The sequence below is a fragment of the Myotis nattereri genome, assembly GCF_964212035.1.
Source record: "Myotis nattereri genome assembly, chromosome: 1".
In the NCBI taxonomy this organism is placed as follows: domain Eukaryota; kingdom Metazoa; phylum Chordata; class Mammalia; order Chiroptera; family Vespertilionidae; genus Myotis; species Myotis nattereri.
In genome coordinates this window covers 118,565,199-118,583,201 of record NC_138075.1, presented here as the reverse complement: position 1 = coordinate 118,583,201, position 18,003 = coordinate 118,565,199, and the positions used below count along the sequence as shown (strand labels likewise).

The 18,003-nt window shown below is 38.0% G+C and overlaps 1 protein-coding gene across 1 annotated transcript in view; it reads right to left on the bottom strand.

Moving 5' to 3' along the window:
* Nucleotides 1-18,003, bottom strand: part of MDGA2 (MAM domain containing glycosylphosphatidylinositol anchor 2) — a 944,924-nt gene that overhangs the window by 515,631 nt on the left and 411,290 nt on the right. Inside the window, exon 2 of the mRNA XM_081087224.1 lies at nucleotides 16,235-16,374. Coding sequence (XP_080943350.1) covers nucleotides 16,235-16,374 — 140 coding nt within the window. The remainder of the gene's footprint in view (nucleotides 1-16,234; nucleotides 16,375-18,003) is intronic.

Genomic DNA, 18,003 nt, shown 5'->3' with positions numbered 1-18,003 from the left:
AAATACCTATGATATATATAGGGATTTGTGCTGTCTGTGGTTTCAGAGATCCACTAGGGTTTTGGGGACATATCCCCCATGGATACGGTAATATGTAGTAGAGATTAATTTAACTACAAATGATCATTTATGAGATGTCAATATGGCTAAATGACTCATTCTTTATGGTTTTATCTTTGTATCTACACTAATAAAAGAGAAACATGGTAATTGGCGTACAACCGCTACCCTTCCCATTGGCTAATCAGCGAGATATGCAAATTAACTGTCAGCCAAGATGGCGGTTGGCAGCCAGGCAGCTTGAAACTAACAGGAGGCTTGGTTGCCTCAGTGACTGAGGAAACCAACGTTCCCCGCCTGCGGCTGCAGGCCTCTGAGCCTGCAGTTTGAAACATTTTAACAAATACCGCCAGACTCAGCCAGCAGATTCGCAACATTGTAAGCAAAGGCCAGAAACCTACTTTCAGGAGAGGAGGCCTAAGAGCTGGAGCCAAGCCTCAAGCTAAAGCTGGCCCAGAAAAAAAAAAAAAAAAAAAGGAAAAAAGGAGTGTTTGGGAGTTCAGTCACCCCCAGCCTGAAAACAGCCCTCAGCCCCTCACCCAGACTTGCCAGGCACCCTAGTGGGGACCCCCACCCTGAAGGGTGTGTGACCAGCTGCAAACAGCCCTCAGTCCCTCACCCAGGCTGGCCAGGCACCCCAGTGGGGACCCCCACCCTGATCCAGGACACCCTTCAGGGCAAACGAGCCAGCCCCCACCCGTGCACCAGGCCTCTACCCTATATAGTAAATGGGTAATATGCCTCCCAGCACCAGGATCAGCATGACAGGGGGCAGCGCCCAAACCCCCTGATCTCCCTGCAGCTCTGTGTGTGACAGGGGGCGGGGCCACAACCCCCCCCACCCTGGGCCCTGCTCTGTGTGTGACTGGGTAGAGCCATAACCTCCCCATCGGCCCTGCCCTGAGTGTGACAGTGGCGGTGCCCCAACCCACTGATCCGCCCTGCTCTGTGTGTGACAGGAGGCGGTGCCCCAACTCCCCTATCGGCCCTACTCTGTGAGTGACAGGAGGGAGCTCCTCAACCCCCTGATGGGCCCTGCTCTATGCATGACAGGAGGGAGCTCCCCAACCCCCTGATGGGCCCTGCTCTGTGCATGACAGGGTACGGAGCCCCAACCCCCCTGATGGGCCCTGCTCTGTGAGTGACAGGGGGTCGCGCCGCAACCTCCCCATCGACCCTGCTTTGAGTGTGACAGGAGGTGGTGCCCCAACCCCCCAATCAGCCTTGCTCTGAGCCCGACCAGGGGCTGCACCTAGGGATTGGGCCTGCCCTCTGCCACACGGGAGCAGCCCTAAGCCAGCAGGTCGTTATCTCCCGAGGGGTCCCAGACTGCTAGAGGGCACAGTCCCGGCTGAGGGACCCCCCCTTCCCCCGGAGTGCACAAATTTTTGTGCACCAGGCCTCTAGTGTATATATATTTAAGTATGTCTATGTAAGTGAATATATACATGTATACATATATGCATATACACATACAACATATACTTAAGATATGTTCAAAAACATAAATTAATTTGGTTATCAACCCATAATGAAAAATTTTATTTAAAACAATGTTAAGGTATGTTCATTTAGATTTTATTGACAGTTCAATAACTACTAGGAAAAAAGATTGAAAAGCTGAGGAAAAAAACTACATAGTAGAATATCTCCCAAGTTAAATAATACATAAGTAAATCTACGGAAGTATTCTAATAATCAAAATCCAAAATCCAATGCATCAATGTCTATGTCACTCTGTAGGACCTGTACATTAAAATAACTGAAACTGTTTTCTTAAAATGATATACTTAATTATGAACAATACAACCAATAAATTCTCAATTGTATGTTGATATGTAGTAATGATTTCATTCTCTCCTTTTTAAATGTCCTGATAATTTTAAAATATTATTTCATGTTAACTGCTATAATACAATGATGGTTATAATCTTAGTACTCCTACCTATATTTTTCATTAAATTATGTAATTTCAAAAAAGGACATCTAATTTCAAAATTCCATGTGATTTATACACCTAATTATTTTGACTCTGTTTTGAGACCTGCTTTCTGATCTCTCTGAAGATCCAGTTTTGAGCATGAGAGGCAAAGTGGTAAACCAAACAAATGCTCAATCTGTATTTATATCATAAAACTTCATCACACAAAATTTCTTATTCATGGATTGCAACCTTTTTTACTTAGATTTACCTCAAGTAAAATACATTTTTTAAAGAGATAGGGAGAATACATTAGGAAAATATAATCTATATCTCTGCTATTAAATTACATAAAAGTTTTAAGAAATAAAAGCAAAATGTGATTGAACATCAGACCTTAACTAATGATTTGTGGTTTTCCTTTATGAATCTTCTGAAAAAGTAGAAGTAGAATAATTCCGAATCACAATTAAACAACGTAAGGTTAACAGCAAGGAAGAGTAACCTAGGGCTGGGTGTATGAATGTACTCCTCATTAGGTCTGAGTCCAGGAGACTGGCACTGTCTTATCCTGGAATTTCCCCAGGAAAAAAAAAAAAAAAAGTGTGAGACAAGAGATTACAAGTAGATAAGCCCAGAGACACAGAGTGGGGGACTGTGAAATGTGACACAGAAAAGGAGGAAAAACCAAAACAGCAAATGTTATTGTGCTAGTCACTGCTGAGAGTGACTGTGGCCCCATTCCACTGGGACCCTCCGAAGAGCCATGTTGTAGAATGTTTCACATAATTGCCCAACCAAGGGGGCATGTTCCATAAATTCCTATTTCCTATTGACCAAAGAGCTGCTTTTAATACTCTGCAGTAAAAAGTTTACTCTTCCTTCAGATTCTATAAATCTATAGTCTCTTCTTAGCACTTAACAAAGAATTCACACAGGATTTATATCCAACCCCAAATATGCCAGATGCTACTGCCTAAGCAGGAAAGTAGTTTGAACTAAAACCTGGGGTTACTGCAGAGCCCTCTCTTGCTATAAGATCTCTTGAAACTTATAGCTTTTACAGTTACCTGATAAAGTAACTTGGAACAATATTTCCAAATGTGGTACATGGAGCCCCTAAAATTCAAAACAGCCTACCACACGCTGGCCCTCTTTCTCAGTGGTAGGGATTATAAAGAGCAATTTTTTTTTTTTTATAATCTTAGATGGGATATCCTAGTATGCCCAGACCATTGGACTCCAGAAAATCTTCACCAATTTGACAGACCACTACAATTTGGGGTATGTTATTTCTCATCTATGGAAAGTGTTTATCTCACTATAGCATCCGCAGTACTTGTTACTGCTAGTTCAAAAGATCAAAATGATATGATGTAATCAATATAATGGACTGTTGATTACCAAGATGATCTGGGTCCCTGTTACATAGAGTAAGAGAGTTAATCTCGACCCAAAATGGAGCAGTACATATGGATTGCTGTCCACCCCCATATAAAAGCAAACTAAATTATTCTTTTTGATGAGAATTGAAAAACATTTATTTGTCAGATGACTAACTGCCTACCAATTAGTGTCAGAAGTGTGTTGATTTGTTACAGTGAAGACACCACATCTGGCCCAGCAACAACAATCTGGCTAGATTATTTTCCATAGTCTATCATCATCTGCCATAATCCACCTGGCTTTTTGTGAAAAGAGAGAGAGAGAGAGAGAGAGAGAGAGACATAATGGAGACTACTACTTCTTCATTGTCAAGTTTTTAATGGTATTACCTAATCTCAAAATTTCTCCTGGAATTCAGTATTACCTCTGGTATAATATTTGAATTGAGAGGAACCATTTAATAGGATTCCACTGGGTCCTTCCTATCATAAAGACTCTGACTGACATCACAAGTCAGGTAATCAATGTGAGGATCCTGCCAGCTGCAAATATATCCATTCCAATTATTTACTTGGGAGTCTGGAGAAATAACCATGGCCCACTCATCTGGGCCAGGGCTCCATTTGTCACCTGACATCCATTATCCCCAACTCGGTGTTAGCATTACAAGTCCATTGATTTCAGTGCCATCTCAGACTCAGTACCTTCAATGACCCTCAAAAAATCTTGGTATGTCTCTTTCTCCATTGCAAATTACTGTGACAAATGGCCACAAATCCCTTTGGAAAAAGATTCAGATTGTATTTTTTGTGTAAGCTTCTAATAATATTACTAGGTCTTTCCTCAAAGAAACCTGGCTTCTCTTTCAAACAGTGAGCGTTGGCTCTGTGGACTAGTTTAGATTTTTAAACTGGATGAATGATTATGATTTTGTATTACAGAATAAAATGTCAACCTCTTCACCAGGTGTCATTTTTAGTAGTCAAGTACCACTCTAGACAGTTACTCCTATTTTTTATCCCTAAAGACACAATAATCTATTATTCATTACCACATAGCCCTATACATAAAAGCAACCTGGTTGTTATTCTGGCATTGCTGCTCATTACACTATTTATATCTACACTGTATCTGCTGATGAAGTGTCCCCACCCAATCCCTGCCTTTTCAGAATCCTACCAACCTGTTGAGTTTAGAGATCCCAGTTCATGGCAGCATCCTCGACTTCAACCCCAGTACACAGAGGACATGCACCCCTGAGCTTCTCAAAGATGCCAGTGTCCGTCTGACCAGTGCATTTACAGGATTGTCCTGGGAAATCTTTAAAAAGAAGTCTGATCTAATAAATCGATGCTAACATTCCCACCCCTTAGTGTCTTCTGAGACCTTCTTTATTATTTTGCAAAGATAGTTCCAATATCTCTAATTTACTGCAAGACATCATGGTAGGTGTCTAAATTTCAGAGAGCCATCATAACAATATACTAGGGCTGCCTCCAGGCATTCTTCCAGATAATCAAACCCAAGTCATGGAAAAGTGCTTCCACCTCAAATTCCCCCTACTGTCAAAATCCAGACTCATACTTGTTTGAGCTAGCTCAAAACCCATTAGCTAAAGCCAGGCATATGACCAAGACCGACTTCAATGGGAGAGACAGGAATACTCTACCTACTGTATTGAGTTACCTGCAATTGTGTAGTGATGAAAATAATAGCTTACATCTATTAATTTGATAAAATATATTATTATTATTTATCAACAATTCAATCACAAATATAATGATGATGTACTCAGCAATTACTTTTTGCTAGGCACTCTACTAAATTATCTACTTGTATTATCTCATTCAGTACATTAATATTTTTTGAGCAAGTGACTGATGTGGGTATTAAATGTTTTTTCTAAATATATGACTTTCCATGGAATTAAATAAAAGATAAATTCTGAGAAAGCTATAAATTAATTCAGATCTTCCAAGGAGCAAAAATGACTCTCTAAATTTATGAGGATTTTCATTACATTAAAAAAAAAATCTTTGGGTATGCTGATGGACTGGGAGTAAAAAGCAGCAATTTGAAAGTATATTAAAGTTTTGAACCAAAAAAAGCTTCCTATATGATATATAAAATTCAGTGAAAACAAAACTATTTAAATGTGGAACTGTTTTGATTGATGCACTTTATTTTTCCAGTTTTTCATGTCAAATGAGCTTCTGCTTAAATAAGCTGTGGTGAATATATTTACCCATGTAAAATTCTAATCTAATAAAAGAGAAACATGCAAATTGACCACACCACCACTACGCCCCAAGCCATGCCCACCAGCCAATCAGAGCGAGTATATGCAAATTAACCAACCAAGATGGCGGCCGGCAGCCACGAAGCTGGAGCAAGCAGGAGGCTTGGTTGCCCCGGCGATGGAGGAAGCCAAGCTTCCTGCCTGCCCTGGCCGGCTGTGGCCTCCACTCAAGGCAACAAAGTTTCAATTATAGAAGATAAATAAATCCTAGATACCTGCTTCCAGGCAGCCTCGCTGGGAGCTTGGGTCACTGGGGGCCATGGCCAGCCTTCAAACAGCCATCAGCCCCTCACCCAGGCTGGCCAGATACCGCAGGGGGGACCCCCACCCTGAAGGGGCTGTGGCCACCCTGCAAACAGCCAGCAGCCCCTCACCCAGGCTGGCCAGGCACCCCAACGGGGACAATGTGCTCTGGTGGTCAGTGCACTCCCACAGGGGAGCTCTGCTCAGCCACAAGCCAAGCTGATGGCTGCCAGTACAGCAATGGTGGGGTAGCCTCTCCCACCTCCTCAGCAGTGCTAAGGATGTCTAACTGCAGCTTAGGCCTGCTCCCCGCAGGCAAGTGGATATCCCCCGAGGGCTCCTGGCCTGCCAGAGGGATGTCTGACTGCCAGCTTAGGCCCAATCCCCCGGGGAATGGGCCTAAGCCAGCAAGTAGTCATCCCCTGAGGGGTCCCAGACTGTGAGAGGGCACAGGCCAGGCTGAGGGACCCCCCAAGTGCACAAATTTTTGTGCACCAGGCCTCTAGTGAACTTAATAAAATTGTATATTGCCAGGGAATGAAAAAAGATGTGTATGTGTATGTGCATGAAAGAGATTGTAAAGGTAGCTATGGATATAGAATTTGTGACTAATAAAATTTGTAATGCTTGGTTAAAACCCTTTCACATATCCTTTCCAAGGATTCATTGAAAAAAAATATTAGTTTTTTTTAGTTGAAAAGCCTCTTACTTAATGTATCAGACAGATTAAAAAATAAATTATTTAACCCATATGAAGGAATAAATATATGATCTCTGATTAGATAGCAGATCTAAATTCTGCCCACTTAATTGGACATGAATTCAAAATCTAATGTATGTTTTCCATGTGCAAGCAGTAACATTATTTTAAGAAATTTAATAGCTGAATTAGAAAAAATATGGAAATATGAACCAAAATATAGAAAATGTTTGCAAAAGACAACACACAGGTACCAGCAATCATTTCAAACTGAAGAACCTGTTACCAAGATTTGCTAAGAATTTCATTTTAAGATTATCACTTTAGAATCTACATAGAAAATAAGAATAAAAACATCAATAACACTGCAACAGTGTTAACATCAAGAATGTATTTATATAGCAAACAAATGACTGAATGTGATCCTTTATAAAATTGAAAAATGGTCTTGACCTATTTATTTTTGTTTTGTTTTGTTTTTATCCACAAAGCAAAAACTCCCTAGGGATGAATTGTAATAACCTAGTAGACAGTTTTAATGCTTCTTATATTAGTCTTTGGACATATGTAAATATTTTTAATGAGTGGTTTTCAAAAATATTTTAGTGATAAAATATTACTCAGATAAAATCTTATCCAGAACTCATGAAAGTAGAGCTGTTTCAATTGATGGACATTTTTCTTTTTAGTTTTTCAAGTCAAATTTGTTTTGGTCTGAATATGGAAGTCCTTATAGTCAGTGCTGTAGGTTGTTTTTAAAATTTATCTTTATTGTTGAGGTGGCAGGAATGGGGAGGAGGGGGTCAATTGTTTCCTTTGTTTTATTTTTTAAAATGAAAGGTCAATATCTTCCAGCCTTCCAGATATGCATACCCATGTTTCTTATTAAAACAAATTAAAAGATCCTCACATTATATTGATTACAATAAACTGTTGTTATGCCTGAGAAGTCTAAAATATTCAGTATCCTACTGAGAGGTTCTTTGTAGTAAAGTTTGTCATGCTTTCTACCACATGGTCTCACTGCAAGAACGATGCAATATAATTATAATCCCAACAATGACCAGCAAGCATGGCTCATGGTTGAGCATCAACCTATGAAGGAGGAGGTCATGGTTCAACATTGTGGGTTCAATCCCCGGTGGGAGGCCTGCAAGGGCAGCCAATCAATGATTCTCTCTCATCACTGATGTTTCTATCTCTCTCTCCCTCTCCTTTCCTCTCTAAAATCAATACAAAAATATTTTTTTTAAAAAAAATCCCAACATTTATTTGGGTGGGAGATATGAAAATATCATTTTCAAATTCATAGAGAAGAGAAAACTGTTAGAGGCCAATCAAGGAAATATTGAAAAACAGTGATGAAGAAGAGACTTGCTTTCTTATACATCAAACTATTGTAAAAGTTTGGAAATTGAAATACCATGTCATGGCAAAAAAAAAGGATAATTAGAGTATTAAAATAGAATGATGCAACTTTTTAAATGATAGCAATAGCATTTTTAACATCTTTTGGAAGTTTTCATGTTTAATCTTAAACATTACACAGTGTAAAAATGTTTTTAAATTTATTATTGCAAGAAAAAATGTAGAATCATTATGTTGTACACTGAAACTAATGTAATATTATATGTCAAGTATAACTCAGTTTTTAAAAAAGGAAGAGAAAATAGCATTTTAAGGCTGTTGGGTATAATGTTGACTCTCCTGTATGGATTAGGGCAGAGTGAGAGACCAAGAAAAGAGAGAACACTCATATTTCATACTATGGAAAAAACTATTTCCTGATGATTCAGTCATCAAATATATAAATAAGTATGAGCTGTTAAAAAACACACACAGTGTAAGATGTATTAACATGAAGAAACTTGCAAAAGTAGTTACAAAATTTCAGGGCCCAAAATAAAAAGATAAAATAGTTCATCTTTTAAAAACAAAAACCTCTGAATAAAAATAACATACACAATATTAAAAGACAACACACTGGAAGGTGAAATTTACAGCATATGTATCAGATATTAAACTTAATGATGTAGTATATAAGAAGTCCCCACAGGCTTACAAGAAGACAGGAGGCAAACTGGTAAGAAAATAGAAGTAGATAAGAACTATCAATAGACAAAGAAGATGTACAAATGATTGATATATTCGGACCTGTGTAGGAAAATGTTCAAACTGACTAGTGATTAAGAAAATGCAAATTTAAACTTCATAGAGTGTAATTTACTTTCACACATCAAATTGGCAAATTTTTAAATAATTCATTAATGGTGAGGAAGTAACTAAAATTCGCTTTCAAGTTTGGCCAAATAATTCCATTTTAACAAAGGAAAAGTATCCTGTAGAAATGTTGGCATACATGTAACAAAGATGTAGGCAAACATATACATCATAGAAGTGTCCATTCGATTATTGCTCGTGATAGTGAAAATAGGTAAGTAGTTTAATGTTGAATAAAATGGCCATAATTACAATGTGTAATGCACCCACACAGTATAATGTAATGTACCCTTACAAAGTACAATTCAGCCTTTTTGAAGGTAATGCACTAAGTCAATGGTTCTTAAACTTTAGTGGACATCAGAATTACCTAGAGGCCTGCTAAGACACAAGCCTATTGCTGGCCCCAAAGTAGGAGTTTCTGATGTGATGGGCCTGAGAATTTTCATTGTTAACAAGTTCTTTCCAAGGCAGCACACACTGAAAATAAGTAGGCTGGATCTATACTTGCTCCTTTGAACACATAGACAACCGAAAAATTCTACTCATGGAATAATACTTTTCATTATCTAATTTAAAAAATGAAAGAACATATATAATTATATTTATGCAGATGCACTGAATAGGTTGGGAAGGTATATACCAAACTATTTAATATTTATCACTGGAAATGGGTGGGATAGTGAGAGGAACATTCATGTTAAACATCCTATTGTTAAAATCCTTTACTATACCCATAATTAACTTATTATTGATATGATAATATTAAGAGAGAGAGAGAGAGAGAGAGAGAGAGAGAGAGAGAGAGAGAGGAAGGCAAGAAGGAAAGAAGGAAGGAAGGAAGGAAGGAAGGAAGGAAGGAAGGAAGGAAGGAAATGAAAAGGAAGTGAGTAGATGAATCCTGAAATTATGGAAGTCTAGAGGTAATATTAGATTGGTAGATTTACTGGCAAATTCCTCCTTTCTTTCTTAAACCTCCATACAACTTTATAATATACCCTCATTAAACAAGGTAATCTGAACATAGTTCTAGTCCTTGCAAGCTAAAAAAAGCTAATAAACAGAAATATAAAGGTTTTCCAGAGCATTAAAACACAAAATATTAAAATGTATTTAAATTAATCTAATTTAAAGTAGACTATAAGAATGTTAAGAAACATTTTTTAAATCTTATTTTAATACCTATGTTCAATTCTAAGACTTAGAGCCTAATCATAAATTACTTTAAAATAATAAAAAGCGGAGAAAATAAGATGGCGGCATAGGTAAACACCGGAAAATTGCTTCCTCCCACAACAACTTCAAAAATACAACAAAAAGACAAAATGGACATCATCCAGAACTACAGGAAGGCTGGCTGAGTGTAAATTATACAACTAGAAGAAAAGGGAAAAGCACACTGAGACTCAGAGGAGCTATGGAAGTAAAGTGCAAAGGTACCGAGGCTCGAGCGCGTGCGCGGAAAGGGGCTGGTACCTAAGGACACGGCTGTCTTTTTGAATAAGGAGGGAGTCACAACCTCCCGACTGCTCTGAACTCCGGTTCTGGGAAGTCTCTGGGGACCCAGGACTCATACGGGGAGAAACTGGACTGTCTGGCAGCAGGCAGAACTCTGAACTTGAGGGCGGCTTTCCCTCAGAGGTGCTTGCAGCAATTATTGGGACACTGAGATGCGCAGCCCCTTAGGGCAGGGCTGAGGACCAGCCATAGCTGCTTGCTCCGCCCTTTGATTCCCTGAGACCCCACCCCACCCAGGCTGCAGCAGAGGCTTTTGCATATGAATGTCCTGGCCCTTTGCAACCTGAAAATTACCTAACAAATTGCAGCTGGGCCAGACAGACCCAGAACTTCCAAGAGAAGGCCCAAGGCCCCACAGCAGCTTGCATTGCTTCACAGCTGGGCCTCATCAGGGCACCTCCAAACTCCAAAAAAGGAAGGGGAATCTGCAGTTCTCTTTGTAGCTCCTGCTGGGTAACCTCAGGCAGAGGCTAAATTAATACCTCCTTAGATCCAAGAGCAAGTGTACCAAGTGGTGAGAGGGGGACCATCCAGATTATAACTCCTCAGATCCATAAGGGACACATTCAGGGCGCAGATTCAGTGAGCACCAAAGACCCACTGAAGCAAGTCTTGCCCCAGAAGGGTGTCTTCAGCACAGAAGTTTTCCCACTGCAGACACAGCTGATTCTCACTGCCAATTGGCCTGGAGGTCAATTCCTCCCAGTGATCCTACAACAATCAAGGCATAACTACAACAAGACTGTGCACAAAGCACACAAGGGGGTGCACCAAGAGTGTCCACCTCAGGTAACTGGGGAGGCTGAGCCACTGGGCCCTACAGGACACCTAGCACACAAAACCACTCTACCGACACAGGGAAGCATAAAAAATGCGGAGACAAAGAAACAGGTCACAAATGACAGAAATGGAGGAAAGCAAAGGACTGAATATAGAGTTCAAAACCACGTTTATAAGGTTTTTCAAGAATTTTATGGAAACTGCGGATAAATTTAGTGAGACCCTGGAGGATATGAAAAACGACCAACTAGAAATTAAGCATACACTGACTGAAATAAAGAATAATATACAGAGATCCAACAGCAGACAAGAGGATCCCAAGAATCAAGTCAAAGATTTGAAATACGAAGAAACAAAAAATACCCAACCGAAAAAGAAAAACGAAAAAAGATTGCAAAAATATGAAGATAGTGTAAGGAGCCTCTGGGACAACTTCAAACCTACCAACATCAGAATTATAGGGGTACAAGAAGAAGAGAGAGGGCAAGATATTGAAAACCTATCTGAAGAAATAATGACAGAAAACTTCCCCTATCTGGTCAAACAAATAGACTTACAAGTCCAGGAAGCGGAGAGAACCCCAAACAAAGGGAACCCAAAGAGGACCACACCAAGACACATCATAATTAAAATGCCAAGAGCAAAGGACAAAGAGAGAATCTTAAAAGCAGCAAGAGAAAGACAGTCAGTTACCTACAAGGGCATACCCATACTACTGTCAGCTGATTTCTCAACAGAAACCATGCAGGCCAGAAGAGAGTGGCAAGAAATATTCAAAGTGATGAATAGCAAGAACCTACAACCAAGATTACTTTATCCAGCAAAGCTATCATTCAGAATGGAAGGTCAGATAAAGAGCTTCACAGATAAGAAAAAGCTAAAGGAGTTCATCACCACCAAACCAGTATTATATGAAATGCTGAAAGGTATTCTTTAAGAAGAGGAAGAAGAAAAAGGAATTCTTACCATTTGCCACAGCATGGATGGAACTGGAGAGCGGATAAATACCACATGATCTCACTCATTTGTGGAATATAATGAACAACATAAACTGATGAACAAGGACTGATCCAGAGATAGAGAGGCATTGATTGGACTGTCGGGCCTTGGAGGGAAGGTAGGGGAGGGTAGGGGGAAGGGGAAAGATCAACCAAAGGACTTATATGCAAGCATATAGGCCTAACCAATGGACACGGACAATGGGGAAGGTGAGGGCATGAGCAGAGGGGTGGGGGGTAGGGGGCAATGTGGGGATAAGGACACATATGTAATATCTTAATCAATAAAAAATATATTTAAAAAATAATAATAATAAAAAGCCAACATATGTTTTATTATGTGACAATATATTGCTTATGTGCTAAATATATATACATAGCAATGTCTGTACATATATAGTTAGAATACATATTTAACTCTCAAAAAGAATCTATGATAAAGGCATTATTAATCCCATCACCCCATCATCTCTGTTATGTAGATAAGAAAACTGAGGAGCAGAGAGCAGAGAAGTTTAGGGACTTCCCCAAGGTCCACGACCCAGGCAGTCCGGCCGGTACCAATCACGCTCTTAACTACTGCATCGACCTTATAGTATTTCCCTTGGATTCATCAACATTCCAAGATCATACACATTGCCAACTAATACGTTTTTAAAGAAAATTTTCAAAATTGGGGGCGGGGGGAATGCTGTCTTTGGATATCTCTGAAAATGGAAATCATTGTGACTCTCATTGCCATAGGAATAGGCAACAGACTGAGAACTCTCCAGGAGAATGAATGAGGAAATTCTCCCTTCTACTGCATTTCCAACTCTTATCGTATCCAGATTAGACAAAGCAGCAAGAAAACCATTCCAGCCTCACAATATCAGCCAAGGAGAATCATCCTCAGGACCAGCTGCCAGCAGCATGCCCTTCAGTGTTTGGCCAGGCTGCCAAGGCCCAGCTGTTCTGTCAGCCTTCCTTCTACAGTTTGTTGACAAAGAAGAGGCCCCGTTAATTTTTCAAACCAGATATGTGAGCTGAAATGGATTCACCTGCAAACACATGAATTACTTCTAGGAATGCAGAAATGGTAATACTGAAACAATAAATTTTTGTTAAGATCAGAGCACAATGAAATGTTTCCAAAAATGGAATTGCTTAGGAAAAATAAGGCAACATTCGTCCTTTGCATCAGAACTTATTTTGGGTTGGCTAGAGATCAAAGAATGCACTTCATCATGAAAGGGAAGCTGTATGAATAAAATAACAAATTTCTAATATTAAGGGAAGATAAGGATGGAGATAGAAAGAGCAGAACAGCTGGGATGACTTAAAAACAGATAAGAAGTTGCATTTTATGTAAAATTTGGAGTTTAGAAGGTACAGAATTTCAGTGAATAATGGAGCATAAGGAATAATGGAGCATAATGAATCTTCTCTTGCCATAAGTTGCAAGAGAAGCTGATTTTAATCCCAAATTTTTTATTCTAAAATTTTTGTTCTATGTATATAAGCACAAAAATTATAATCAAATTATAAGTACACTAAATTTTCTTTGAGATAATATTCTTTAGTTAATTCTATGTTTTTGTTTGCTTTTTAAATTTGCATCAGTTCATTTATTGCTATTTTGAATATCATTTTTTTCATACTCTAATGTATAAAACTATAAGAATATTAAGAATATTAAAAGAATAATCATGCAAGTAGCTATATTTAATAAATATATCTTTTCTGGACATTGGGCAGATCTACTTTGTATAATGCAACATTACCACTTACAATATAGAATACTCAATAAATATGTGAGTAAGGCTGGTGGTTTTTTTAATGTATAATATTTGATATGTTACATTTGAAATATGTATATAAATGAATTATTTTACACAAATAATGCTACCAATTTTATTGAGAAATTTCATGAACTTTGCTCATATTAAGTTATAAAATGTTCAAACAAAAACATGTAGAAAAGCTTCATTGAGAAATACAAATTTATGTCTTAAATGCTTATACATATTATGAATTTGTTTTTAGTGAAAGGATGTATTTTTATTATTTTTAAAATTTAACTCTATTGTTGAAAGTATTATAGATGCTCCTTTTTTTCCCAATTGACCTCCTTCACTCTGCTCCCTAAATTTTAATAAAAACTTTTCACTGGCTTCCATTGTTTTCTCTATTCATTTAAAAATAAGAATGCTTTACATATCAGTTCTTTGTCTATATCAAGTTTTAGCAATTATCACTTCAGTCCTTATGTGTCCAGGTTGGCAATTTTTTTCTACCAAGTCTGATTATAATGGGTCAAATTTGTAGAAATCAATTTTATTAAGTCAATTTCATTCTTTAATCAATTTTCAGTTAATAGTAAATTTCAATTTTAGCCATAATGAGTTACAATATTTTTAATATTTTTTGTTATTTCCCAGACTAGAGGCTCGGTGCACAAAATTCGTGCGTGGGGGTTTTGTCCCTCAGCCCAGCCTGCACCCTCTTCGATCTGGGACCCCTCAAGGGATGTCCAACTGTGGGTTTAGGCCCTATCCCACCAGGTAGTCGGACATCCCTCTCACAATCCAGGACTGCTGGCTCCCAACCGCTCACCTGCCTGCCAGCCTGATCACCTCCTAACCACTCCCCTGCCAGCCTGATCACCCACTAACCACTCCCCTGGTAGCCTGATCAACACCTAACTGCTCCCTTGCTGGCCTGATCGCCCCCAACTGTCCTCCCTGCTGGCCTGGTCACCCCTAACTACCCTCCCTTGCAGGCCTAGTCCTTCCCAACTGCCCTCCCCTGCTGGCCTGATTGCCCACAACTGCCGGCCATCTTGTGTCCACATGGGGGTGGCCATCTTGTGTTGGAGTGATGGTCAATTTGCATATCACCTCTTTATTATATAGGATTACTTTTATGGTTTTCCATATTATTAACAATATGAGTTTTACAAGACATATTTTACCATTTTAGTTTTAAGTATAGTTATCTCTATCAATCTATTCATTCTTAGAAGTTCATATGCTAATTTTTATTTTTTCTTCAGGGTCAAAATGATAGCATCATAACATCCTTGAGAATTAAGCATTAAGGAAGGCAGGAGCAAAAGACAAGCTTAAAATGATGGGTCATGAAATCTCCACATTGCTCTTTTTTAATTGAATTTATTTGGAGTAACAGTGGTCAATAAAACTATAGTTTTCAGAGTTGCAATTCTACAATACATCATCTGTGTTGGGATACAACATATTGTATCTATGTCCATCACCCCAAGTTCAAATCTCCTTCCATCACCATTTATCCTCCCTTTCACATTGCTCTTTACTTTCCCCTATATACTTGTATTAGCTGGGGTTTTTTCTCTGTAACACATAAACTTAAAACATGTAACTTTTTCTACCAAATAAGACGTTATATCATAGTGTTTGTGTTGATTACCAATGTACATTTTGTACTAGTCAGGTTAAATATATCACAATAAAAATTGGCAATTAATGAGTAAAACATCCTGAATATTCTGTATCCGAGGTAAATTTTTACATTAAAGATGCATAACCTACTATGTTATCTTATAGCTAACCCTGTCTCTCACTCCTAAAAGGCTTTCCTTTGCTCATTGTTTCTAACTGTAGTGCCCTTTGAAAGTCCCAGTATCTGTTCCTGCTATTAAATAGCTTACAAAAGCTGTAGGTGATGACTCTGAAAATCTGAATGCATAAAGCACCTACCAGCACTTGTTTTCCAAGGTTTCTATGAATATAACAACTAAGGACAGTAAACATGACCTCATACATCACAGGTTTTAGAACAAGTGCTTCCTCAGCAGCAATTATATCATCATGAAATCATGTTCCACATTCTAACATAAACTAATCGCCATATCAATTATATTACTCAGTTATATTACTGAGATAATTTTGTAGTTTTGTTTTAAATAGCTTCCTTAAAAGTGTCTTCCAAATTTTTCACAATGGAAAAACAAAAATTTCAATTTTTTATTTAATCCACATGAATACCTCAAGCTTGAAGGTTCAGCAATCAGCATATTACACCCCCATGCTTGAATCTAACACACACACAAACTTAAATAGTTTTCCTAAATATCACGGTTCAGGACTCACCTGTGGACGTGGGTGTCCAGTGACCAAACAGGTCAATTCTAGGGTTTCTCCTTCACGAATAGTGTAGACTCTTTCAGAGTAACGCTCCTCCTCAATATTACAGGCCAACCCTGAGTGCACAATACGAACCGTAGGGGGAGCTGTTGAGTCAGGAAGAGAGACAAGATACATAAAAAGATAAGTATACCATCTTCCCATGAATCATTCTCATTATAAAAGCAATTCTTATTAGATTTTACCAGAGTAGAATTTATCAAGCTTACCACTCTTAGAATCCCCAAGGGTTTAAAAATTTTGCTGGACAAAAACTTTGGAATTTATTTAAAAGTCATCAATACATTTTTAATGTGTCAAGGGGGAACAGGGTAGTGAAAAAAACTGGTAACTCAGAAAATCACCATCATTACAAAACCACATAATAAAATTTGATTGTTAAAATTTAAGGAGTCCTTTCCTTTCTGAAATGCAAATTTTAATATAATAAAGGATGTTGTCCAAATACTAGTTAGTGCAAATGAAGACTATTGGTAAGGAAAAAGGAATTTGAAGTGCAGACACTGTCATTTTTCTATCAATTTTATAAGCCCTCTGGAAGCTAAAGAATGAGAAGATTTAAATATCATGAATTGCACACCATTTAGTTTTCAATATTTATAGATTACTATACCAATATGATCAAAAGATGATCATTGAATTAAGCCACTGAAGAAGTCAATAAATCATTGATGCCTAAATATAAAATTCTGATTCAAAAGAGATGTAGTTCTCATGAAGCTGACCAAGATAAATAATTTTCTCCTATTTCAGTGTCCCACAAGCCAATAAAACTTGATGATCACCCATTGGTTCACATATCACTGGAAACCCATCATATGTAAAAACTTGTACTTCATGTCAAGACAAACTTAGATAAATGTTTCCTGTCATCAAGGAGATTACCATCATTTGCTACCTTCAAATTGAAGATCATCACCATTTGTGAATGCAGTATTTTAGTTTATAATATAGTTGGGAGTGAGGGAGAAAGAGTTATCTTAATTAAAGGCAAGTGAAAAGGCTATATATACCTACAGGTAAAGAACAGTAGTAATCTCAAGAATGTCCTGATGGTAATCTCAATCTAAACAGCAGTATTATTAGTAGAGGCTGTGGTTGCTTACACTTGAATGCAGCATATTTGGAATTCTTATTTTTTAACTTTAAAAGTATAATGAATCCTACAGAATTTGATAATAAACTGATTTTATGAAAGACATAAAATGATTATAAGTTCAATTTAAGGGAAAAAAAATCCTTCTGGAAAAAATTCGTGTCCTGAAAATAAAAAGTTTCCCCCAGCCCATATGCTCAGTGGTTGAGCATTGACCTATGAACCAGGAGGTCATGGTTCAATTCTGGTCAGAGCACATGACCAGATTATAGGCTCAGTCCCCCACAGGGGGCATGCAGGAGGCAGCCAATCAATGATTCTGTCTCATCATTGATGTTTCTATTTCTCTCTCCTTCTCCCTTCAACTCTGAAATCTATAAAAACATAATAATAAAAAAGTTTTCACTATGTTAAACTTTGTTTTATGTGACACAAATTTATAGAACACTCACAGATTTCAATAATAGAAAAGGGCCTTTTTATTATTCTTCTCAATTTCAAACAGAAATTGAAAGATAGAAAGCTACTTATGGAAAATAAAACAAGTGGTTATTTCAATTTCTTTATGAATACCCAAATAGAGTCCTGTTCTTCAGCCTTCAAATTTAGGATTCCACTC